Consider the following 26,923-nt stretch of genomic DNA (forward strand, 5'->3'; position numbering starts at 1 on the left):
TCCCCAACCCGGATCAGTACTGAATCTCCAATTTTCAACTCTGGCCACACCTTTTCCTGGTCTCCAGGTTCCTTCAGGGTATTCTGCACCTGGGAGTGAAGAAACTTTAGAGAGGATGTTAGTTGGCGAAAGTAATTCTGCAATTCGTCCCCCATAACATTTAGATCAATTTGGGTGGGAAGCTGCATGTCAGCGTCCCACGGGGTCATTCCAGGACGCCCATAAACAATTTCAGCTGCAGATACCGCTGTAGTGGAATGTGGGGTAATTCTCATATGGTATAAAGCCAGCGGAAGGACCTTCAGCCAACTCAGTCCGGTTTTGGACATTAACTTAGACAGCTCGTTTTTCAGGGTGCCGTTGGCCCGTTCCCCTCCTCCTGCAGCCTTCGGGCGGTAAGTGGAATGAAACTGCTGTTCGATGTGCAGCACCTCACATAGTTCTTTATTTATATTTCCTACAAAGTGGGGGCCATTATCCAAACTTATTTGTCTGGGTACTCCGAATCTTGGTGTAATTTCTGTAAGCAACAACCTTACCACCGTAGAAGCTTTATTATTGGTGGTCGGAAAGGCTTCAATCCATTTTCTGAACACATCCACAATCACTAAACAATACTTATAACATTTTACGCGCGGTAGTTCGATAAAATCAAGCTGAATACATTCAAAAGGACCACTTGGCAAGGGGGTTTTCCCTGGGGCACACTTTACTCCCTTTCCCGCGCTTGTCTTTTGGCAAATCAAACAGGCTTGTATTTTTTGCTGCAGCAGCTTCCTCCAGCCTGGGGTGCCACCATGTTCAGAGCAAAATATTACTCATTCTCCCCTTGCCAAAGTGGGTGTCCGTATGCAAGCAATCGAGCAACGTAGGCAGCAATGTATTAGGAATGCAAAGTTGGTCAACTGGAGTATGCCAGAGGCCCGTGGACACCGAATGCATACATCTGTGTGTCTTCCAAAGTTGTTTCTCTGAATCAGGGGTGTCCCCCTGAAGCTTTTGAACTGTAGCCCTGTCTGGAGTGCCCGACGCTCGTGGTGTTTTAGTCAGGGTGAAGGCCAATCGTCCTGCAGTTAAAACTATAGGAGTCCCTTCTTGCGCAGCCTGTTTAGCTGCCAAATCGGCCCTGTTATTGCTTTTATTCACTACAGATTCATCCTTTAGATGAGCCAAACATTTAATAATGGCTAATTTTTCGGGGAGGAGTATGGCCTGTAGGAGGTTTAACGGGGATATGCCATACCTCCTCCTCCTCAATCTCATTATCATTAAAGAGCATGGGCAGTCCAGACAGGTCAAGAGCTACCTCAGTTTTACTTTTGCTGGCTTCATCATCATTCTTCCGTCTATCCTTAGCCCACCTATCTCCTTTTTTTTATATATCCTGTTCTTCCTTATTCTTATCGTGATCCTCACACAATCCTTTTAATACCTCCCACGGTTTCGAATTTCCTTCACTGTCACATACACTAATTCCTCAGCGACGTGCGTTATGCTCCCAACTAATTTGTTAGATTTGTTACTTAATTCCTTGGCCATTTTTTTCTCCAATTGGACATTAAAACCTTCCATTTTTGTCTGGTATTACGCTTCCAGATTGCTTCTTCTGCCTTTAGACAGTTATCTAAATCCCATGTCCCACCCAGAGGCCAAATTTCACTCCCCAATTTCTTATTTAGGCATGCCGATAACGTTCGGTAATCATTCTCTCTCTCTGGGTCATCTTTACAAAGTTTAAACAATGGCCTGTTATTTACAGACTTATCTAACGTTTGCCCCGTGCTCCCTAATCGGGTGGGTCAGCTGCCTCCTTTTCTCACTCCCACTTCAGGGTCCTGACCTTCGCGTGGGGGATTTCCCCTCTTAACAACCAGTCTAAGGCTGGGTGCTGATACTCCAGAGTGCGGCTTTACCACCTTATAATCTATAACCCCTACTTCCCGTTAATTTTGTGCCGTGTCTCTCTGCACCCACTTCAAAATCCTGATCTTCGCCTGTGGGATTTCCCCTCTTAACAACCAGTCTAAGGCAGGGTGCTGATTGTCACAAGTATACCACAAAACGTATTTACAGCATCCGGATAAATTGCAGGGGAAAGCCACTTCCCCTGTGTTTGGCCAAACATCTGCTCTGCCCTGTGCTGATTAATTTACTGCGTCTGCATGCCCCGGCCCCCCCACGCCAATGGAATGGTCACCAGCTCCAAATGTAATAGGTTACTGCCACTAACCTGCTGACCAATTTGCTGTAACACACTCAAAAGAAAAATGTAATAGACTACTACCAGTGATCCGCTGCCCAATTTGTTTAGCACCGGCAGGCTTTGAGAATCTCAATACCTCATTGGGGACTCCTGCCCCTTACCTCACCATATACTTCATTGGGAACTCTAACCCCTTACCTTTGTCGGGGACTCTAACCCCTTACCTTACCTTTGTTGGGGACTCTAACCCCTTACCTTACCTTGTTGGGGACTCTAACCCCTCTTTTAAACTGTGGTGCTCGGGCTTTCGAAGGGGGTCCGTCAGAGGATTACCCGCCAGACGAGGGGATTGTCAAGGTGGACAATTAATGAGAGAGGTTCAAGGTGACTCTTACCTTGTGAGCCCATCTGCCTCAGGTCACCGCCACCGATTCGACCTCTGACACCATCTAACGAGGCCCTCGATTTGGACCTCCGGGCTTGGCTCGCCAAATTGTCGTATTCGATCGGACCCGATGCAATAGCAATTGTACCATAAATGCACTGACACACGTAATTGTTTTCAAAACTTTATTCTCTACTCATAGCATGCTATGGGGGAAGTTACAGACTGATCTCCCAAAAGAGCCAGTCCAGAAACTGCCCCCGAATTACACAGTTCTCCACAATCTATAACATTGATCCTTTTCTCACTCCCACTTCAGGGTCCTGACCTTCGCGTGGGGGATTTCCCCTCTTAACAACCGGTCTTACAATTACAAGTTTAGACAATATTAGAATTATTTCAATCACATGCTAAGATACAATTAGATGTAAGATAATCATTGGTCAGTTAGTTATAATTATTTTAAGCCAAAGCTAGCCCACCAGTTCCTCATTAGGACCTTTCCCCTTTTCTCCAGAACATCCTAGCTGTTACCTTATCCCTCCCATATTTAGCTATACGTTGAGCTGCTTCTGCAAGATCAGATAGTTCCTTATTTGAGCCTTTGCCTGTCTTTAGAGAACAGTGACTACTACGTCACCAGTTGCTGGGTAAAGCTTCTTTCTGACTTGTCCAAACTCATACAAGGTGACTGATTACAAGTTAATCATTGTCCTCTGTTTTTCCCCCCTATTTACCTATCCCTTCATTCCATCACAACTAGATCCCTAACAACCTAGTTCCCTGGTAACAATAATGTGATGAAATCTGCTGTTGCTGGAAATCTGGAGTAACACACACACCGATGGAAACGAGTAAACAGTTGACATTTCGGGCTGAGAACCTTCTTCGAGACTGGAAAGGAAGGGGAGAAGTCAGAGTAAAATGGTGGCGGGAGGGGAGGAAGAAGTACAAGGTGGCAGGTGATAGGTGAAACCAGGAGAGGGGGAGAAGTACCAGAGGGAGGTGATGGGCAGGTAAGGAGATGAGGTGAGAGAGGGAAACAGGAATATGGAATGGTGAAGAAGGTGGACGGGGAGGGTAACTACTGGAAGTTCGAGAAATCAATGTTCACGCCAACAGGTTGGAGGCTAATCAGACAGAATATAAGGTGTTGCTCCTCCAACCTGAGCATGGCTTCATCGCGGCAGTAAAGGAGGCCATGGGCTGACATGCTGGAATAGGAAGAAGAATTGAAATGGGTGGCTGCAGGGTGATGCCACTTTTTGTCGTGGACTCGGCACTAGCACCCATAGGTGCTTGGTGAAGTGGTCTCCCAATCTACATCAGGTCTCACCAATATACCGGCCCTGGTAAACTTGGCTGACTTTATGTAGCCTCAGGCAAATTGATCAGCCGTGATGTTTGGCTCAACCTTATTATTGTAAATTTTTTGTCTGTTTTTTTAAGTGATCCTTGGTGGATTAAAGGATTCAATTAAAGAAATCAGAAGATGCAGACGTTTGCTAATTATTGCCTGTGGAACGAGTTATCATTCTGGACTGGCGGTATGTTTTCATTATTGTCTAACATTCTTAAACTTAGAGCAAGTATCAAAAGATCTGATTCAAGTTTTACTATGACCATCCCATGAAGTCACAGCATTATTTTCAGGACAGCACATTTTCTGTTTGATCTGTGCGTGTCTTGCATGTATTTTGTGGATGTTGCTTTGGAGCCACAATTGACTGCCCATTTCCCAGGTGCCCAGGGATGTGTAGCCTTCTTGCTCCGTGCCCTCGTAGTGTAGAGTTAGTTGATGAAGTGTGACTGGTGTTAGTGATGGGCTGGTTCAAGTCTGAAGTGTATACACAGCTGATGATGTGTGACTGGTGTTGGAAGTGTGCTGGTTAAAGTGTGAAGCAAACAAAAGCAGTATGAAGTAAAAACAGTAAATTCTCAAGTACTCTGCAGGTCAGGCAGCATCTGTGGGGAGGGAATCAATGTTAGCATTTCACATGGCTGACATTCAAATATTAGACGCATCTCCTTATTTTCCCTTTCCTAATAATACATGAAGCTTACTTGGACTCTTGAGAGATGGGAGATCATCAGTTTAGAACATAGAATAATATAGCGCAATACAGGCCCTTCAGCCCATCAACAATCCAACCATTCTTTCCTGCAAGGCCCTCCATTCTTCTATCAGCTACGTACCTTTCTAAGAGTTTCTTAAATGTCCTAATGTATCTGCCTCCACCACCACCCCTGACAGGGCGTTCCATGCACCTACCACTTTCTGTGTAAAGAGCTTACCTCTGACATCCTCCCTATACTTTCCTCCAACCAGCTTAAAGAAATGCCCCTCTTGTCTGAGCCGTTTCTTCCCGGGGAAAAAGTTTCTGGCTATCCAGTCAATCTATGCCTCTTAATCATCCTGTACGCCTCTAGTAAGTCACCTCTCATCCTCCATCTCTTTTGCTCCAAAGAGAAAAGCCCTAGCTTGCTTAATTTATCTTTGTAAGAGATGGCCCTAGTCAAGCAGCATCCTGGTGTATCTCCACTGCACTCTCTAGCACATCCTTTCTATAATGAGGCGACCAGAACTGAACACACAATATTCCAAGTGTGGTCTAACCAGGGTTTTACAGAGTTGCAACATTACCTCGTGGTTCTTGAACTCAATGCCCCGATTAACAAAGGCCAATACAGCATATGTCTTCTTAACAGCTCTATCAACTTGTGCAGCAAATTTGTGGAACCCCAAGATCCCTCTGTTCCTCTGCCAAGAATCCTGCCATTACCCTATATTCTGCCCTCAAATTTGACCTTCCAAAGTAAATTACTGCACACTTTGCTGGGTTGAATTCCATCTGCTATATCTCAGCTCAACTCTGCATTCTGTCAACATCCCATTGCAACCTATAACAACCCTCCACACTATCCACTACTCCATCATCTTTCCCATCATCTACAAACTTGCTAACCCACCGTTCCACTTCCTCATCTATGTCATTTGTAAAAAAATCATAAAGAACAGTGGTCCTAGAACAGATCTCTGTGGAACACCACTGGTCACCGATCTCCAGACAGATTACACTCCATCTACTACCACCCTCCGCCTTCTAAATGTAAGCCAACTCTGCATCCACACAATCAATTATCCCGGGATCTCATGCCTCCTGACTTTCTGAACGAGCCTATCATGGGGAATCTGATCAAGTACCTTACTAAAATCCATATACTCCACATCCACCGCACTTTATCAATGTCCTTTGTCACATCCTCAAAGAATTCTGTCAGGCTCGTGAGGCATGACCTGTACCTCACAAAGCCATGCAGATTATCCCTAACCAGGCTATACTTCTTCAAATACTCATCAATCCTGCCTTTGAGAATCTTCCTCAACAATTTGCCCACCACTAAGTAAGGCTCACTGGTCTATAATTCTCGTAGTTGTCCCTTCTCTCTTTTGTGAACGAAAGAAAAACATTTGCCATCCTCCAATCATCTGATACTTCTGTTGTGCCCAGTGAGGATTCAAATATCTTCGCCAAAGTTGCAGCAATCTCTTCCCTCGCTTTCTGTAGTAACCTGTGATATATCCTATCTTGCCCCAGGGACTTGTCTATCCTAATGTTTTTCTAAAGTTCCAGCACATCCTCTTTCTTAACATGGTAATGTTCAAGCATATCAGCCTGTTTTACACTGTGCTCATAAACATCAAGGTCCCTCTCACTGGTGATGTATTCATTAAGGAACTCCCCTTTACATAAAGCACAAAAATATTCCACACGAATTGGTCCTTTGGCCTATCTTGTGGGCAATAACCATGAAGCCAATCTTAACTAGTCCTATCCATGTATTCATGGTCTGCATCCCTCTGTTCCCTGCCTGTTCTGAAATCTCTCTCAATGTCTCTTAAATATTGCAATCGTATCTGTTTGTACCACCACCCCTGGCAGCGTGTTCCAGGAACCAAAATCAGAAAAATTTGGGCCACAAATCTCCTAAAACATTCCCCCTCCCCTTTTAAATCAGTGCCCTCTCATATTTGCCATTTCCACCTTGGGAAAAATACACTGACTACCTACTCTTTCACTGCCTCTCTTACTTTTATAAAGTTCTGTCAGGTCACCACTCAGAGAATGCCCAGAGAAAGCAACCCAAGTTTGTCCAGCCTCTCTTTTCAGTTAATACTCTCTAATACTGCTTCTGCACCCAGTCCAAAGCCTCTATATTCTTCATACAATTTGATGGCAGGAACTGACACAATACTCCAAATGTGGCCTAACCAGAGTTCTACATGACTTCCCAACTTTTATTCCCAAAGCCTGGACTGACGAATGTAAGCACATTGTACACCTTCTTCACCTTCTTACCCATTTGTGTTGCCACTTTTGGACGGCTACGGACTTGCACTCCAAGACCTATTCAATGTTAATGTTCCTAGGTGCTTAACATTCATTGTACACACCCATCTTGTGGTTGGCCCTTGAAGCGCAAGACCTTACACTTGTCTGGATTAACTATCATCTGCCCTTTTGCTCCCAAACTTCCAACTGATCTATGACCCACTGCATCCTTTGACAACTGTCCTTTCTGTACACAACTCCTCCAATTTGAGACAGTAATTTTGTTTCTTTCTCTACAGATACAGACTAACCTACTGAATATTCAACCATTTTCTGTTTTTATTTCTGTCATGATAAGTTCACTTTGTGTGTGTGTGTGTGTGTGTGTGTGTGTGAGAGAGAGAGAGAGAGAGAGAGAAAGAGAACACTTCATCAATATAACCATTGAACATTGAAAAAATATCAATCCATTTTGAGAAATTTAATGCACTGATGAACTGCCTGGACCAAACCAAAAAAAAGCCATCAAAAACCTTTTTTGAAGGGCTGTATTCACATTCAGGGAGTTATAGACTTGGTGTTACAGGTAGATAGAGCAGTGATAAAGCCTTCATTGTGCAAGGCACTGGGTATATGAGTTGGGACCTCATTGCAGTTGCACAAGTTGTTGGTTAGACTGCTCCTGGTTGTCACACTACAGGAAGGATGTGGTAGCTGCAGAGAGAGTGCAGAAGAGATTTGCCTGGAATGGAGAGATTGCATAGGCAGGAGTTGTACTACTTGGAATGCAGGAAGTTGAGAGGTGACCTTACGGAGATTTACCAAATTACGAAAGATGAAGATAGTCAAAGTCGTTTCCCCTGGACAGTGGTATCTAAAACTAAAGGGCACTAGTTTAAAGAAAGAGGCAAGATCTGAGAGGTAAATTTTTTCCACACAGAGTGTGGTGAATATTTGGAATGAGCTGTCAGAGAAGGAAATGGAGGCAGATACTATTACAACATTTATAAGACACTTGGTCAGGTACTCGCATACACAAGGAGCAGAAGGGTAAGAACATAATACGTTTCTGTGCTGTACAATTCTATGATTGTATGAAACCTGCTGCGTCTCACAGGAGGTGTATATCTGCAGTTTACTAAGGAGGGGTGAGCCACATATACAACGACCCAGGGATCCCATTAGGAGCCTATCAGAACCTATTGTGATAAATTGCAAGTCAAGAGTGCCTTTGACCATCACACTGCATCTTTGACTGAGTAATGTCAGCAGAGGCCAAGATTATAAATTTGGACAGTGTTGCTAGACCTATTCTTGAAAGCTTTTTTTTTAACGTGACCCAGCTCTCCTCTGTTATTGGCTAACTATGCTACATCCTGCCCTTCCTGTGCCAATTGAGAAGGAGATTCTTCCATGCCTGACTGGGTAATTCATCAACTTCCAGTCTTGCCGTCCTTCTTCAACCATCCTTTTATAATTTATAAATGAACATGTCTAGTCATATTATTTGCAAGCACAAAGTATTTTTAAACCTGAATGATTTCCTGCAAGTCTGTGCAGGAGATCAGCCATCAATACCAGATTTAAGGTTAGGAACCCCAACCTCGGGTTGAGCAGAGTAGTGACTGGGTGAGCGAGGGAAGATAAGAGCAGAATCGGGCCATTCGGCCCATTGAGTCTGCTCTCCCATTTGATCAAGGCTAATTTATTTTCCCTCCCAACCCCATTCTCCCTGTAGCATTTGATGCCCTTACAAAGCAAGAACCTATCAACCTTCACTTTAAAATTACCTAAAGGCTTGGCCTTCAGAGCTGTCTGTGGCAATGAATTCCACTGATACACCCTCATCTAGCCAGAGTGGGTGGTGAAAGGGTTGGGAGGGTGGGTGCAGAAAGGATTAGATGGGGTTTGTGCAAATGGGTTGGGGTTTTTGAGTTGGTGGGTGGAGAAGGGATTGAGTCCGGCTTGAGTAAAGGTGATGGTTAGTAGGAGGGGAAGGAATTGTGGGGGGTGGGCAGGTTTCTGTAGATTTCTGAGGATGGCAAAGTGGGGTGGTGTCGAGACGCGGAACAGGGGAGAAGGGAGAGGAGGACGAGTGCTTGGTATTCGGAGGGGCGTGCGCGGTGCTGACTGAAGGGACGTGTTAGCAGTAATTTATTGCAGTTCTCTATCTGGAGTCTGTCTCACACAGCTGGCATCCCCTGTTGTCTAATGGTGACAAATTGTCTCCTGACTGAAAAAGGCTGGGCGGGGAGGTGTTTAACGCAGAACTGTGCCGCATATTGACAGGCTGCACGCCTCATTAATCCTGTTTGATTCTAATGAGGCAATTATCTCTCCAGAAATTGAATTCATATGTAAATTGTAGCACTGTCAAGCCCTGCGCCATTGCTGCTCCCCCACAAACCAGCACCTCCCCAGACACTCAGTTATTGCCCCAAGCAGAGCAGAGTTTGCTGTGTGATAATTGTGCGACTGTACTCCTGATGTTGGCCTTTTGGTTGCTTATTTACACCACAAGTTGCCCAGCAGAAGTGAAGTCGGCCATTTGCTCTTTAGTCATGTTCCCTGATGTAATCAACTCCTGTCTGCATTTGGAAGCTTTCTTGGAACATGTGAAACCACTCAGTGAATGAGGAGGTGGCTTGACTTGGCTAAAACTGCGGTGAATTTTGAGAACTAACATTTGCTGGCACAGATCCAGTTTCCTTCTCTAGTGCTTCCCTGAGGGTCCCTGTTCAGCTCCCTTTCCCAAGGGGCACTCTGCCAGTTTCCCAGACAGTCCGAAACAGAACCATGATCCGTCCCCAAGGACTTATTAGGCCCAAAGCAGAGTCAATGGGTAATGCATCACAGAAACACGGTCCAGGCCATGCTCTCTTCTTGCTGCTGCCATCGCGAAGGAGATACAGGAGCCATAGATCGCGCACCACCAGGTTCAGGAACAGTTATTACCATTACACCATCAAGCTCCTGAACTAGTGTGGATAACTTCACTCACCTCAACACTAAACTGATTACACAACCTATGGATGCACTTTCCAGGTCTTTTCAACTCGTTCTCGGTATTATTGATTTATTATTTTTTTTTTAAATAGAACTGATTTATTTGTCTCAGATACAGAATATTAAACTCCAGTCCTATTAAAGGATTTTTGATTTATTATGATTTTTTTTGTATTTGCACAGTTTGCCTTTTTCACATTGGTTGTTTGTCAGACTTTATGTGCAATTTTTCATTGATTCTGTTGTATTTATTTATTCTACTGTAAATTCCTGCATAAAAATTTCAAACCGGTATATGGCATCATAAATGTACTTTGATAATTTTGCTTTGAACTTTGAAAAAGGCTATTCAGCCCAACTTGCCCATGCTGACCAAGATGCCCTGCGTAAGCCAGTCCTGCTTGTCAGCGGTTGGTCTATATATGTACCTGACCAAGTGTCTCTTAAACGTTATTGTTGTACCTGCCTCATCCACCTCCTCTGGCAGCTCAATCTACATAGATGCCCACACTGCATGAAAGAAATCTTCCCCTCTCACATTAAATTATGTCCTCTAGTGTTTTGTACCCCTTTCCTGAGGAAAAAGACTGTGTGAATTCAACCGATCTATACCCCTCATGAGTTTAGAGTGTGACAAGAATACACATAGATAAGATGTTAGCTGTCCTGTGTGATCAGCAGTTGGTCTGTCACCTGTCTTCAAGAGAGAGATAAGGAAGACAATGGAGCAGCATTTGGAGATATGTAATGAAGAGATGGGAGAGAGAGCTGTCTGGAGTGGCTCCCCCTTTGAACCCTGAACTGTTTGAAGTGATGGACAGGCGATACCCCAGCAGGGGGATAAAAAGGGACAGGTTCACTAAGGCAGGACACACACGACACCACGAGGTGACGAGACCCTGGAAGCGGTGCCCCCCCGCAAGTCGGCGGGAGTCGTTTTGGAAGGCTGGTTGCGGAACCAAGCCATAGACGCACAGGGTGGAAGGGTACGATCAGTGGGAACTCGGTGTGTGTCCACCCTTGCTTGGGTGCCAGGTTCACTGCAGAGGATCGAGCGCATCTGGAGGAGGAGTCACAGTCGGTGACCTCAGGTGACATCACAAAGGACCCGCCCGAAAGCTGCTTGTGAGCAATATCGCAGGTCTGTGTGTGGAAGCCGTTTAGAATGATCATTCGTTCTTGTTCTCTCTCTCCTTCCCCCAACATTGTCCATCGCCATGGCAACGATTACTGCGAACTGAACTAAATTGAACTGGACTTTGTGTCACTTTGAAATTGGTCATTTACCCCTAGACAACGATAGAGCTTGATTGATCCTGTTATCTTAATTCTGTGCACATGTGTGTTTATCATTGCTGAACTGTTGCATTTATTATCCTTTCAATTACTGTGTTGCTTGTTTCTTTAATAAAACTTTCTTAGATCTAGTAATCCAGACTCCAACTGAGTGATCCATTTCTGCTGGTTTGGCAACCCAGTTACGGGGTACGTAACAAGAGTCACTGAGAGTGGGGGGGGGGGATGTGCAGATGTTGCAAACCTGACACAAAAACTGATTGCTGTGAACACTCAACAAGTTCAGCAGCATCTGTGGATACAGAAATGGAGCTAACGTTTCAGATCAATGAACTGAAGAAGGGTCAGTGACCTGAAAAGTTAACTCTGTTTCTCCCTTCACGGATACTTTCCACCTGGCTGAGTGCTGTCTGCAACATGGTTAAGGTGACAACAGTTCGTGGTTCAGGACGGTTGTCTTTCCTCAGGATAAAATAAAAATTACAGTTTATAAGTAAGTACTAAAACAGGGTAAAGCGACTGGTATGGGTGGAATGGGGAAGGCTTTTGGTGGATGGGATGATGGGGGTGAGGAAGAGTGTTGGTGGATGGGATGGTGGGGTGGGGAAGGGTGTTTGTTGGTGGATGAGATGGTGGGGTGGGGAAGGGTGTTTGTTGGTGGATGGGATGGTGGGGTGGGGAAGGGATTTAGTGGATGGGATGGTGGGGCGGGGAAGGGATTTGGTGGATGAGATGGTGGGGTGGGGAAGGGTGTTTGTTGGTGGATGGGATGGTGGGGCGGAGAAGGGATTTGGTGGATGGGATGGTGGGATGGGGAAGGGTGTTTGTTGGTGGATGGGATGGTGGGGGTGAGGAAAGGTGTTGGATGGGATGGTGGGGGTGAGGAAGGGTGTTGGTGGATGGGATGGTGGTGGGGAAGGGTGTTTGTTGGTGGATGGGATGGTGGGGCAGGGAAGGGATTTGGTGGATGGGATGGTGGGGTGGGGTAGGGTGTTTGTTGGTGGATGGGATGGTGGGGCAGGGAAGGGATTTGGTGGATGGGATGGTGGGGTGGGGTAGGGTGTTTGTTGGTGGATGGGATGGTGGGGGTGAGGAAGGGTGTTGGTGGATGGGATGGTGGGGTGGGGAAGGGTGTTGGTGGATGAGATGGTGGGGTGGGGAAGGGTGTTTGTTGGTGGATGGGATGGTGGGGTGGGGAAGGGATTTGGTGGGTGGGATGGTGGACGGAAGGGATTTGGTGGATGGGATGGTGGGGTGGGGAAGGGTGTTTGTTGGTGGATGGGATAGTGGGGGTGAGGAAGGGTGTTGGTGGATGGGATGGTGGGGGTGAGGAAGGGTGTTGGTGGATGGGATGGTGGGGTGGGGAAGGGTGTTTGTTGGTGGATGAGATGGTGGGGTGGGGAAGGGTGTTGGTGGATGGGATGGTGGGGGGTGAGGAAGGGTGTTGGTGGATGGGATGGTGGGGTGGGGAAGGGTGTTTGGTGGATGAGATGGTGGGGGTGAGGAAGGGTGTTGGTGGATGGGATGGTGGGGGTGAGGAAGGGTGTTGGTGGATGGGATGGTGGGGGGTGAGGAAGGGTGTTGGTGGATGGGATGGTGGGGTGGGGAAGGGTGTTTGTTGGTGGATGAGATGGTGGGGTGGGGAAAGGTGTTTGTTGGTGGATGGGATGGTGGGATGGGGAAGGGATTTGGTGGATGGGATGGTGGGGTGGGAAAGGGATTTGGTGGATGGGATGGTGGGGGTGGGGAAGGGTGTTTGTTGGTGGATGAGATGGTGGGGTGGGGAAGGGTGTTTGTTGGTGGATGAGATGGTGGGGTGGGGAAAGGTGTTTGTTGGTGGATGGGATGGTGGGGTGGGGAAGGGATTTGGTGGATGGGATGGTGGGGTGGGAAAGGGATTTGGTGGATGGGATGGTGGGGGTGGGGAAGGGTGTTTGTTGGTGGATGGGATGGTGGGGTGGGGAAGGGTGTTTGTTGGTGGATGAGATGGTGGGGTGGGGAAAGGGATTTGGTGGATGGGATGGTGGGGGTGGGGAAGGGTGTTTGTTGGTGGATGGGATGGTGGGGTGGGGAAGGGTGTTTGTTGGTGGATGAGATGGTGGGGTGGGGAAAGGGATTTGGTGGATGGGATGGTGGGGGTGGGGAAGGGTGTTTGTTGGTGGATGGGATGGTGGGGTGGGAAAGGGATTTGGTGGATGGGATGGTGGGGGTGGGGAAGGGTGTTTGTTGGTGGATGGGATGGTGGGGTGGGGAAGGGTTTTGGTGGATGAGATGGTGGTGGTGGGGAAGGGTGTTTGTTGGTGGATGGGATGGTGGAGTGGGGAAGTGTAGTGCCTTTTACAATCCTAGGATATCCTAAAGTATTTAGGAACTTTTTGAAATGTAGTGACTGCCGTAGTGTAGCAAAATGTTGTTCATAGCTAAAGTCCTACAAAAAATTAATGCGGCAAACAGTTTTAGTGATGATATTTAAGAAGACGTAGGAGAGCTTGACTACTCCGTCCGGGGGGGGGGGGGGGGGGCGGGGCGGGGTACGGGGCTTGGCTTTATTGTCACTTACGAAGGCACTTCTGACAAAGTAGCTCTCTCTTAGTATTTTCCTGACAATTATATCTGTGTTGTATGCTCCACTCTCTGGGGCAGAGTTTCGGATGAGTTATGAAGGCACCAGATTGGAACACCCAGCTGAGGTGTGGAAGGTGCCATCCTGAGATTGGGTGGCAAGGGGACATGGTTCCTATTCTTGATCGCTTGTCCAGAATATGCCCTTGTTTGGGAGTCACTTTGTAGGACGGAAGGAAAAGGCTGCAAATTGTATTGGATGTGACGCCAATGGTTCAATAGTTCAGCAACAAATAGAAATCTGAGTTGAACAAATTTACATGAAAACTACAATACAACTACATCTTCAGCAGTCAAACATGTTTCTTGCAATTTTGAAATAGTATTGTCTTAACAAAAAGGCACTTCCATGGGACTTGTATGAGAAGTAGTTATTAAGTCACAAAGTCAGTGATACAGCACAGAAGCTACCACGTCAGCACAGAGTATAAAGCAAACATTTACATGAATCCTTTTTCCATTTCTTCACCACACATTCCATCACCTGCCACTCGTTCACACGCTGCGGACGCAAGGCAGATTAACCCCGAGCAGCCCGCAGATTGTTGGGGTGTGGGAGGAAAGCAAAGTACCTGCAGAGGAAATCCACAGGGGGAGCATGCAGACTCCACACAGACATTGACCTAAGTCACGGAAGCTATGGGGCAGTGGCTCTTCAAAAATCCTCTGTGTGAAATGTACTCCCTTGGGCAAGTATATCCCAGGATGAAAGTTGCAGGCATTGTTCTGGGGATGGTCTTGCTATAACTCTGTAAATTATGGCAATATTTTTTCTTTATTGCCAACATAACATTTGCCTTTTAATTGCTTGATATTGGCGTGCAAGACGCCTTTGCACATCCACTCTTGATATTTGCTTTTAGAAGCGATTCCTTTTCCTGTTTTTTCCCACACGATTGCCATTGACTTGACATCTTCCTGTTCCCTGATTCCTCTTTCAGACACGACAGATCCTAGAGGAGCTGACGGAGCTGCCAGTTATGGTGGAACTTTCCAGCGATTTCCTGGATCGCAGTACACCTGTTTTCCGGGACGACGTCTGCTTTTTCCTCAGCCAGTCAGGTACGACGCAGCATTTGTGAAATGTGTTTCTGAATGTACTGTTATTTGTTGGACTGCTGAACAAAGTCAGCATTCACTGACCAAGTTTTGGTTCTCCCTGAGGAAATGGTGGCAAGTCAACCGGACCTGCCTCACCTCATTCTTCCTTGTGATCTGATGTCAGTGTGGGGGCTTGCCAAGTCACTTCACAGGGCAGTTAGGAGCTTGGATTGGAATCCCATATGGATCCAATAGGCATGTTCACCTCACCTCTGCTTCATTTTGCCAGATTATTGCAGAGACGTCAAAGAGGGTTCAGAGGAACTTCACGAGAATGATTCCAGGAATGAAAGGCTTGTCATATGAGCAGCAATTCATGGCTCTAGGCCTTTACTCATTAGGTTTTGAAGAATGAGGAGGGTTCTCATTGAAACCTATTGAGTGTTGAAAGACCTAGATAGAATGGATGTTTCATATGGTTGGGGAGTTTAGGACCAGAGGGCAGAGCCTCAGAATAGAGGGATGTCCATTTGGAATGGAGATGTGGAGGAATTTCTTTAGGCATCGGGTGGTGAATCTGGAATTTGTTGTCACAGGTGCTGTAGAGGCTTGGTCATGGGGTGAATTTAAGGCGGAGGTTGTTTCTTAATTAGTCAGGGCATTGGGAGAAGGCAGGAGAAGGTTGAGAGGGAAAATGGATCAGCCACAATGAAACAGCAGAGCAGACACGATTGGCCGAGTGGCCTAAAGTTGTCCCTGTGTCTTACAGTCTTATGCTCAAACTGAGTCCAACTCCCCAAACTCTCCTGTGGGATTTGAACCCGTCTCCTGTATTTGGCTCTGGCTTGGGAAAAGCTCCAACAACAAGCAGGTATGTTGCTGGGCTGGGATGGCAGAGGGCCAAACTTCAGGAGTCGAGAGGATAAGTAGCTGTCTGATGCCCACCCACTGGGTGAAGGGTTTGCTCTTGGAGTATGTCACTGCCCTGGACAAAGTGGATTAAACTGGAGGCATTGTGAAGTGTTCCCCAGGACCTTGCTGGTGAATTAAACTCCATTTTCTTCTGAGTTAGTTTACATTCTGTTGAAATTCTTTTAGCTTGTTGAAAATAAAAACTGCCTTTGAATTTGTTAAATAACAGACTGAACAACGTGTGTTTTGCTGGAGACAGTCACCCACAAAGATCCACGTATTGTATCGCACTAGTTCCCAGCTTCATTTAGAAGCCGTAGTTACTTCCATTCTTATACATGCTGTTTTCTTTATCGTAAGATGTCGTGCACTACCGTGACACTTTTTCTCTTAGTTTTGAAATATTTGGTGAGGCCAGATTTAATGTGAGATGGCACAGCTTGTTGAGTTTTGCAGCTTCAGTCACTGATATGTAATCCCAATCTCTGGTGCTAATGTGTGGAGTTTGTGTGTCTTTGTGGGTTCCCCCTCCCCTTATCATTTACCAAACTTGTATGTTAAAATCTCTTTGTAAATTGTGCCCAGTGTGAATGTGATTGATAAAATTCACTAAAAGTGAAGAGAGAGTAAGCAGTGGATTAGTGTAGGATGCCTGAATTGTAGGTATGGGTGGGCAGGGAGATACGTTGAATGGTATTTTTCCATGCTGTGTGACACTCCACGACATTAACGTCAGTCACCCAGAGAAAGTGGTGGTGATTCAATCTGAATAGTCGTGGAGTCCCAACATATCTTCCAGCAGAGTGGCCAGGTAGTTTGGGCCTTGGCACCTTACTTTATTGAAGGCAGTTCCAAAATTGTCATTACAACCCCCTTCAGTGTCTGTTGGAGTACATGGAATATAGAACAGTTCAGTGGAGTTATCTTGAAGGACTTTAAAGCACCACCTGGATTTTTATGACGATCAAGTAGCTTTCCAGTATGAGAAGATGTGTTCCCAATGGTCTGGCTGGTTAGTAATCAGAAGGTTCTTGATTGGTCCCAGGACAAGTACACGCTAGTCAATTCTTCTAAGGTGACTGTGGATTTCCCACTATTAGCTTGCCACAGTTGCTTTAAAGCTTGGGACATGGAGCATTAGAGTATAGGAACAAGCCCTTAGTCTGATTGTACTGAACATGCTGTCAAATTAAATCTCTTCTGCATGCATACGATCCATATTGCTGCCTATCCACACACCCTTCTAATAGTCTCTTAAACACCACTGATGTATCTGCGTCCGCCATACCCCTGGCTGGCCATTCCAGGCACCTACCACTCTCTCTAAAAATTGTCCCACACATCTCTTAAACTTTCCCCTGCCTCACCTTAAATACATATCCACCAGTCTTCAATGTGTAGTTACTGTAATGGCTGATTTGGTAGAAGACAGTGGGCCCTCACATCCACTGGAGTTGGGTGTGGACTCCAGCTCTCAATGTAGCTTACAGTATAGAAAAAGACGATTGACGTGATGATGCCTCTCATAGCAATTCCATTCTGCCACTCATTTTCCTCTCTCAACTATGCACCAAGTTCTCCCTCATTTTCCTAGCACCCCATGCATTAGGGCCAGTTTACAGTGACCAGTTAACTTACCAATTTATGACTAGGATGAGCTATTAAACATGTAGATCTTAAACATGCCGCTGGATTACTTACCAACCTCATCAAAACCTGTTATAATTTAATTATTGCCGTCAGATCTCTCTCTCTTGACTTAACAGGCACAAAATGCTGGAGGAACTCGGCAGGTCAGGCACCAACTATGGAAATGAATAAACGGTCGACGTTTCAGGCCGTGACCCTTCTTCAGTCCTGAGAAGGAAGAGGGAAGATGCCTGAATAAAAAAAGGTGGGGGGGAGGGGGGAAGAAGGCTAGCTGGTGATGGGCGAAGCTAGGTGGGTGGGAAAGTTCAAGGATTAGAGAAGAAAGAATCTGATAGGGGAGGAGAGTGGACCATAGGAGAAGAGGAAGGAGGAGGGGACCAGGGGGAAGTAATAGGCAGATGAGAAGTAAAATGTCAGAATGGGGAATAGAGGAAAGGGAGAGGAGGAGTTTTGTTCACCGGAAGGAGAAATTGATATTCATACTATCGAGTTGGAGGATACCCAGACAGAATATCGTCTGTTTCAATAAAAAGGAGCTTACCTTCACTGACCTGGCAACCACTCTCTGTTTGGTTTAACTTGAGTGGCATTGGAATATGTGCATGTCTTCCCATCATATGCGGGTGCGGAAATGCACTGGTAGTTTATAAGTTGCCGTATCTGTCGAGCGTGTTGTCAGGGTTGGTGAACTGTGAGACATTTAGTCTCCACAAACCAGATGCAGATTTGGATCCTGATACAAACCACTCCAATGCAGAAATATTTAGGACGTAGTTGCTGTAGTCTTGTACTGCTGAGAGCAATCTGGTACATTAAATGTCACTGCTCTGATACAAAGGCAGAAACCTAGTTTATGTTTATGTGCCTTGGGCTTCAGTAACTTGAACCCAACTGTTAAAAGGTTAACTGCTAGTCAACCTGTCGAATGAAACCTCAGTTACCAATGCTCTGTGGAGCACAACAGGATTATTTAATTATTTGAATTGAAAGGAGATAAAACATATCAGATCGATTACAACACTGTGGAATGTGAATACGGCTGATCAATCGTGTGGTAAATCAATTGGGCTTCTCTGTCCAGGAGGCGCTCTCTTTTGGCGCGGGCTTCCAAGAGTGTATATTTTGTATCTCTGTGGGCCCATTTCCTCACTCCCACGCCGTGTTGCCCAGAGTGTGCTAATGCTAACATGACTCAGTAAAAATATTTAATTGTACTTCTCAGTTGTTGTTCTTGCTCCACACAATATGTAACAGTAAGGGGATGTAGAATCACCCTGTCTTCCCAACAGACGCTGGCTAAAGGCTGATTTATACTTGTGCGTCAAATCAACGCCGACCTACGGCGTAGCCGCGAAGCCTACGCAGTGCCTACGCGGATCCCTACGCCGTAGCCTGACACGCACCTCTCCCAAAACGTAACTATGCATCACGGCAACGCAGACTGCAACAGCTGTGATTGGTGTGCTTGGTAGCATCGCATTTCCTCCTATGCTGCAACAGCTGTGATTGGTGTGCTTGGTAGCATCGCATTTCCTCCTATGCTGCAACAGCTTGCCACTGGGCGACTGAAGGGCAGGGAAGGAACTCTGGCTGCAGTGCTTTCCATAAAGCTTTACAGACCTCCAAAATTATGGAGGACACATTTCGCTTTTACGAAAAAGGACGCTCGCTTAAAACTTGTTTACCCCGAGAAAGACTACCATAACCATGAAGCCTTGCACGGGCAGGTGTGTGCGCATGCGTGACGTGCGCGAATTGCAGAGCAACGCAGACACACCAACGCACAAGTATAAATGCTCGCAACGCACGTAGGCCACTTGTGTAGGTTATGACGTTGATTTGACGCAGAAGTATAAATCAGCCTTTACTGTGTGACCTACTGGATGTCAGCCCTGTTGTCAGAATTGGACATAATTTCTCTTCCATTTTATGCCAATTTATTCTTGCACCTTTCTGTTTTGTTTGGATACATTTCTGTGTAGTGAGTGTATTGGTGAAAGTGATGTGCCAGCCACTATCACTTGTCAACATAACCATTGAATTTAAGATGTCTATTCTATAAATCGGACTGCCTTAAAGATTCTTGATATTAAACCTTAAGACATAGGAGCAGAATTAAGGGTCTCAGCCCTTCAAGTCTGCACTGCCATTCGATCATGGCTGATTATCCCTCTCAACCCCTTTCACCTGCCTTCTCCCCATAACGTTTGATACCCTGACTAATCGAGAACCTATCAACCTTCGCTTTAAACATACTCAATGACTTGGCCTCCACAACTGTCCGTGGCAATGAATTGCCCAGATTCACCAACTTCTTTCTAAAGAAATTCCTCCTCATCTCTGTTCTACAGGGATGTTCTACTGTTCTGAGGCTGTGTTGTCCGTTCCTGGACTCACCGGCTATAGGAAACATCAGCTCTACATCCACTCTGTCTATGCCTTTCAATATTCAAACAAATCTGTCTTGTCATAAATTGGAAATATCATTAGCATTTTTATGAGGATGTTCTATTGGCTTTTTCGGAATCAGCATCTTAGCCAGTCCCTTGGGGTTGAGGTTGAATTATTGCTTCAATTCTGTGGGTTTAAAGGTAACTAAGTCCAGTGAGAGAGAGAGTCTCCCCCGCAGATGGGGCAGGAGGTGTCTGATGGTTTAGGCAGGTGGAGAGCTTGTGAAAGGGTCACAGAAAATTGAACAAAGACATTGATGCCGTTATTTACTTCAGATAATATATATTAGATTATTGGATGTTAATTCAAAAAGGTTTAAGCTTTCATTTTAAAGTTGCCTAATCATTTCACTTTATTCCTGAATCTAATCTTTACAGAGCTAAATTATATATATGTGCATATATATGTGTGTGTATGTGTATATATATTTTTGCAAATCAAATGACAGATTATTCAAGATATTTCATACAAAATAGTTTATATTGATTCATGAAATTGGGCTCGTGCTTCCTAAGTTCTTACTGCATATCCAAGTCTGTCTTTTTACTGATTTTAGGCTCGGAAATATACTGTCCCATCTAAAAAAAACTTATGGATTTTCTTGAATGAATCCCTCTACCAGTTCTACTGTGGGGGATTCCTTAAAATCTATTGCCTACTTTATTCCCTTCCCCTTTATTGTTCCTGGTGTCACATGTTTTTGATGACGTTCCTTTCAACATGGAATGCTAAGGGTCCGAGTTGTTGGTGTGGTGTGGTTTCTCTATTGGTTGATTATTTGGTTTGCATCCTGCACCAATGCTGAATGTATTGCATCATGGATTGGGATTCAGTGGCTGATGAAATACCCCAGCAGTGCGTTTTGATCTCAGTCACATATCCATTCTTTGTTCTGCAGGTGAAACTGCTGACACTTTAATGGCCTTGAGGTATTGCAAAGGGAGACGAGCCCTAACTGTTGGCATCACCAACACAGTGGGCAGCTCAATCTCCCGCGAAACCGACTGCGGCGTTCATGTCAACGCTGGACCAGAAATTGGTGTGGCCAGCACAAAGGTAGGTCGTTAGACCAGCTCCAAGCTGTGTGGATATCCTATGATAGTTTTGAAGCAAAATGCACAGGGCAGAACCCAGTTAATTTGGGAGCTCTTTAGAAGAATTGAGAGGGGATTTAGTTTAGACTGGTAGTGTGGTGGGTGCTTTTACTGACTGGGGGTGAGGGAGCTGGAGTATTGTGTTACAAGGCAAGACATTTGGGACTGAGATACTGTGGGGAGGTATTTATGTACTGAAGATGAAAGTTGTAAAACCCAGATTGCTGAATATATTTAAGAGGATTCATAAATTCCTGAAGGGACATGGAATCCAGGAGCATAGGGAGGGTAAGAGAACTTGGTGATGAGATGGCTCATTCTGAAGAAGGAGTGTAAGCTCAACAGGCTGAATGGCCTACTCCTGGCATTTTCCGTGTATGTTAAACCAGGAGATCCAGCTGTGTATGATCATTGGGTTTGTGCTTTATGTACAGTTAGATTGTGAAGATTGTTGAATAGAATCCATAATCTGCCAATTAAAACATCGTCTCTTTACCAGCCTCAACCATACTCTATATAATTATGCACACCTTTATTTTATCTCCCAATAGCCTCTCTCACAAGAGAACAATCCTAGTACTTCCACACGCTCCTCATGAATGAGGCCCTTTGTAGACACAGCTCCAACATGTCCTCTCGGTGGCCTCCCAATGCCAGAGGTGCTTCTTAGAATGTGACGTGCTAAATCGGATGCAATATTCTACCAGATTCCTAATTTCTATACCTCACTAGCTTGCTTTTGCATTCCAACTCTCTATAAAATCTTGGATTCTGTTCATTTTCAAAGCAAGTAGGGGATTTAAATTCAGGTTATTAAATATGATCTGGAATTCAGCGTGGCGAAAGTACTAGGTGATCGTTAAATTACCAGACCGCTGTTAAAAACACATCTGCTTCATTGCTGCCTTTACTTGGATTGTCCATAAAAGGCTGCAAATACTCAGTGTGTTTAACCCTTAATTGCTCCCTGAAGTAATAAAACACGTCTGTTTCGTTGCTGCCCGTACCTGGTTTGTCTATAAGTGGCTGCAAATACCCAGTGTGTTTAACCCTTAATTGTCCCCTGAAGTAGTTGAGCACAATTCCAGCTTTACTCACAACCTGCGAACAAATTAAACAAAATTGTTCAGAACGTGCAGACTCCACATGGATGAGGCAGTCTCTGAACCTATGAGGCAGTGGTTCCAGTACTTGCTCCACTTTGCTGCATTGGTTGATCTATCCATTGTCATTGTGTGAGATAACATTTGAGGTGGAAATGAGGCTGCAGCACTGAGGAAAAGGTAACCTCATGCCTCACACCGGGCTGAAGGGCTGAGCAGATTCTTTAAACAACCATCCCTAAGGTGGTTGTATCACTCCTGTTCTGTCAACTTACAGATCCATTGTGATGGGCACACTGACTCATACCACTCTCCTAACATGGCGCTCTGCACATCTCTGGCGTTGGATGTTTACCTGTTCATACACTTCCTTCCTGTTGCCAAAAGATTATTAGAGCGCAAGTATTCTGAAGTAAACAAATCCTGACAGGGTCCACATTGAGAGGTCCAAACTTCAGAAATGTGCCTGGATGTGCTGAGTGCAAGTGGCCCTGCCGATTCATGGGAGACAAGCCTTGTACACAACACAACTCGGAAACCTAAAGAACTTTGCAGTCACAACTCTCCACCCACAAAAAGATCTCGCAGGCAACTTATTTCTTTAAAGGTAGCTACTAGTATTGTTGATAAGTGCAGCAGCCAAATTGGTGCCTGTTCCAAGATAGTTGTAAAATGATTTTGGATAGCAGTCGATAAAGGCCAGGGGCCGCAGCGATGTCTGGCAGTGGGAAGATTGTTCATGACCTCATTTGGATGTACCATTCCCTCAGAGCTACTCTGGGACGGTCTGAATTGCATACTTGGATTGTGGCTTACCACAACATCCTGATGCAGAAGGGAAGTACAGTGATGTAATTGCTGCAAGATCAGTTTTTGGCTTTTTATCCTTTAGCTGGGCACAATATTCCTATTATTGTCATATTCCATTTAAAAAAAAAAGATCAGAGTTGGCTTTAAGGTTCTGCGTTGCCTCTGAATGATAAAGGAAATGGAAAACTGCTGAAAATAACGTCAGGCTAATGTAAAGGATTAAAATTTGCACTGAAGATTACGGTAAACAGGTGGTCTAGTAAGTTTTGGCATCCAACGGAAGGGAGGCGTATTGGAAACTTTCTGGGAGGAATTTAACCTCTTGGAGTTTGTTGTGGTGGTATCCCATATTTTACCATGTATCCTGTGCCTAAGGGACCCGATATGTAAGTATTATGATGGATGTGGACTGAGTAAGGTTAGTCAGCATGGCTTTGTGCGTGATAGGTCATGACTAACCAATCTCCTAGAGTTTTTCGAGAAAGTTACTAGGAACGTGGATGAAGGCAAAGGCAGTGGATGGTGTCGACATTGAACTTAGTAAAGCGTTTGACAGGGTCCCACATAGGAGGCTGGTCAAGAGGGTTCAGTCATTCAGGACAAGATAGTAAATTGGATGAGACATTGTGGGAGAACCCAGAGAGAGGTAGTAGAAGGTTGCCTCTCTAACTGGAGGCCTGTGACTAGTAGTGTGCTGCAGGGATCAGTGCTGGGTCCGTCATTGTTTGTCATGTATATCAGTGATCTGGATGATAACGTGGTTAACTGGATCAGCAAATTTGCGGATGACACCAAGATTGGGGGTGTGGTGGACAGTGAGGAAGGCTATCATGGCTTGCAGAGGGATCTGCATCAGCTGGAAAAAGTGGCTGAAAAATGGCAGTGGAATTTAATGCAGACAAGTGTCAGTATTGTACTTCGGTAGGACCAACTAGGCCTTACAGCGAATGCTTGGGCACTGAGGAGTGTGATAAAAGAAAGGGATCTGGAAATATAGGTCCATAATTTGTTGAAAGTGGCGTTAGGGGTAGGTAGGGTCATAAAGAAAGGTTTTGGCACATTGGCCTTCATAAATCAATGTATTGAGTACAGGAGATAAGGTTGTTATGCTGAAGTTGTATAAGACGTTGATGAGGCCTAATTTGGTATATTGTGTGCAGTTTTGGTCATCTACCTACAGACAAGATGTAAACCAGGTTGAACGAGTACTGAGAAAATTCACAAGCTTTTGTCGGGTCTGAAGGACCTGAGCTATAAGGAAAGATTGAAGAGGTTAGCACTGTATTTTTTAGAAAGTAGAAGATTGAGAGGAAATTTGATAGATCTATACAAAATTATGAGGGGTATAGGTAGCGTAAATTCAAGCAGGCTTTTTCCACTGAGGGTGGGTGGGACTACAACCCGAAGTCATGGGTTAAGGGTGAAAGGTGAGAAGTACAAGGGAAACATGAAGAAAAACTTATACACTCAGAGGGTTGTGAGAGTGTGGAATGAGCTGCCAGCATAAGTGGTGCATGCGAGCTCGATTTCAATGTTTAAGAGCAGTTTGGATAGTTCATGGATGATAGGGGTATGGAGGATTATGGTTCTGGAGCAGGTCGATGAGAGTAGGCAGTGTAAATGGTTTTGGCATGGACTAGATGGGCCAAAGGGTGTTTCAGTGCTGTACTTCTCTATGATTCTAATCAGTAATCTTCCTAATAGAACATGGTAGGTTAGTATTCCCATTGAATCTGGAGGAAACCAGTTGGGCCTTACTCTGTAATTCTTGTCCAGTTGCTCTATAGTCTTTGTGGCTAGATTGTACTCATTCAGCAAAATTGCCAGGAAGTGGTCAGATGATCTTCTGGGGAAAATGTTCTCTGAACCAAGATTTGAAGTCGTAAAATAAAACACGTGAACGGGTCACTATTCTTTCTTCTGAGAAAATGATTGCTAAAGCTTAAATGAAAAATAGCTGCCACTCGGGGACATTTTGAGGACTTGTATGCAGACAATACTGCAGCTGGAGTCTTTCTCTGTAAATTGCCGTATCACTGTGGAATTATAATGAGCAGTGATGAGTGTCCTCCATTTATTATTGCCCTTTTCTAGTTCTTCTATACTCCTCTGATTCTGAGCCTTTTGAAACAAGCTCCACTTAGGATCAGAATCAGAATCAGGTTTAGTATCACCTGCATATGTTGTGATATTTGTTAACTTAGTGAGAGCACTACAATGCAATACATGATAATATAGAAAGAACATAAATAAGTAAATCAATTACAGTAAGTATATATGTACATTAAATTGTTAAATTAAAAATAGTGCAAAAACAGAAATAATAAAAATAACAAAATGCTGGAGGAACTCAGCAGGCCAGCAGCTTCTATAATAAAAGTAAGGCGTGTTCGTTCATGGGTTCAATGTCCATTCAGGAGTCTGTCCGTGTTCTAAGTCTGTGCAGATTTCTGAAATATTGCCATACATTTGATATCTCTGTAGCCAGTGATCAGCCGGAAGGTATGAAGACAGCAGAATGAGAGATCAACTTGGGTTTTAATTACATTCCAAATAATGGTTTTTGCTGTTTTATGGGGAAATGCTTTAACCAGATGGAGGGTTTTATGGATTCTATTTACTGGCCAGCCACCTTATTTTCCCTGATAAACTCTGACATTGGACTTGGTGCAGGGGATCAGACCAGTCTCAATTATTCATCTGCTCTGCAGGTCTACACAAGCCAGTTTGTGGCCCTGGTAATGTTTGCTCTCATGATATCAGAAGACCGAATATCTATGCAGAAAAGACGGAGGGAGATCATTCAGGGTCTCCAGACTCTACCAGGTAATCTGAGCTGGAAAGGGAATCCACCCCTGTAAAATCACAAGGGTGTATATTGGGAGGGGATGTAGTTTCGGTTGCCTGCGCTACAGTGTTGTAAAGAAGTGCAGTTACGAGGGGTGATTGATAAGTTTCTGGCCTAAGGTAGAAGGAGTCAATTTTAGAAAACCTAGTACATTTATTTTTCAACATAGTCCCCTCCTACATTTACAGACTTGTCCAGCGGTCGTGGAGCATACGGATCTTGGACCTCCAGAAAGTGTCCACTGATGGGTGATTGATAAGTTTGTGGCCTAAGGTAGAAGGAGATGAGTTATACAGCTCTCGTTACAGGCACATGCAGGTCAACTCTTTGAGTGATTATGCAGAAAGTTTGAAGTTAATAACGCATCTCCTTCTACCTTAGGCCACAAACTTATCAATCACCCCGATGAGTTATTAACTCCAGACTTTCTGCATAATCACTCAAAGAGTTGAACTGCACGTGCATGTAAGGAGAGCTGTATAACTCATCTCCTTCTACCTTAGGCCACAAACTTATCAATTGCCCCTCATATGTTTGGGTTAAATTTTTCAAAAGTAAGCCAGGCTGTGTTGAAGTTCCTGGGTAAAATTTATGCTGCTTTGTATTCTTATATGTCCACATTCAAACATCTGCAGACTAAGATTGTTGAAGCAATATCTTTGACTGTGGGAGAGAATGATTGTGGAAAGAAAGAAGCCACATTTGTTTTGCACTTTTGGACATCCCAAAATGCTTTGAAACCAGTGCAGTATTTTTGATATGGTCCAGGTTGTAGGAAATTAGTTACGACCTCAGGTTTAGTAATTCAACATACAGTGGGTTATACATGCTTATGATTTTGTTGTCATTGTACTTTGTCATAATTGTAGTTGGTCACTTTTCTGATACTTCACCCACCTTATCTTTTACAATTCTTGTATTCAAAACTTCTTCTGTGGCCTCTTTAAGACCTTTCAGTCACTCCCTTCAAAGCTCATGCACTTGTCCCTCAAAGACAACCCCGGATTCCGTCCCCCCACAGGTGTCAGTGCCTTCACCCTAATCTTTGGAAATAGCCTCTGTAAGATTCTTGGGCCCTCAGCTCCCTGATTGCTCCTGGAAGCCCACCTTTTTGGCCAGCCTGCCAACCAGAAGCTCGTTTGTGTAGTTCACTTCCAAATCTTGTTTG

At 44.9% G+C, this 26,923-nt stretch overlaps 1 protein-coding gene across 2 annotated transcripts in view; it reads left to right on the forward strand.

Annotated features, from left to right (window-relative positions):
- The window catches only part of LOC140212068 (glutamine--fructose-6-phosphate aminotransferase [isomerizing] 1-like), a 109,886-nt gene that overhangs the window by 77,445 nt on the left and 5,518 nt on the right, over window positions 1-26,923 (forward strand). For both annotated transcript variants that reach the window (XM_072282541.1, XM_072282542.1), the window contains exons 12-15: window positions 4,038-4,135; window positions 14,788-14,908; window positions 20,799-20,956; window positions 25,619-25,733. In XM_072282541.1, coding sequence (XP_072138642.1) covers window positions 4,038-4,135; window positions 14,788-14,908; window positions 20,799-20,956; window positions 25,619-25,733 — 492 coding nt within the window. The remainder of the gene's footprint in view (window positions 1-4,037; window positions 4,136-14,787; window positions 14,909-20,798; window positions 20,957-25,618; window positions 25,734-26,923) is intronic.

Source organism: Mobula birostris, chromosome 18 (assembly GCF_030028105.1).
Source record: "Mobula birostris isolate sMobBir1 chromosome 18, sMobBir1.hap1, whole genome shotgun sequence".
Taxonomy (NCBI): Eukaryota; Metazoa; Chordata; class Chondrichthyes; order Myliobatiformes; family Myliobatidae; genus Mobula; species Mobula birostris.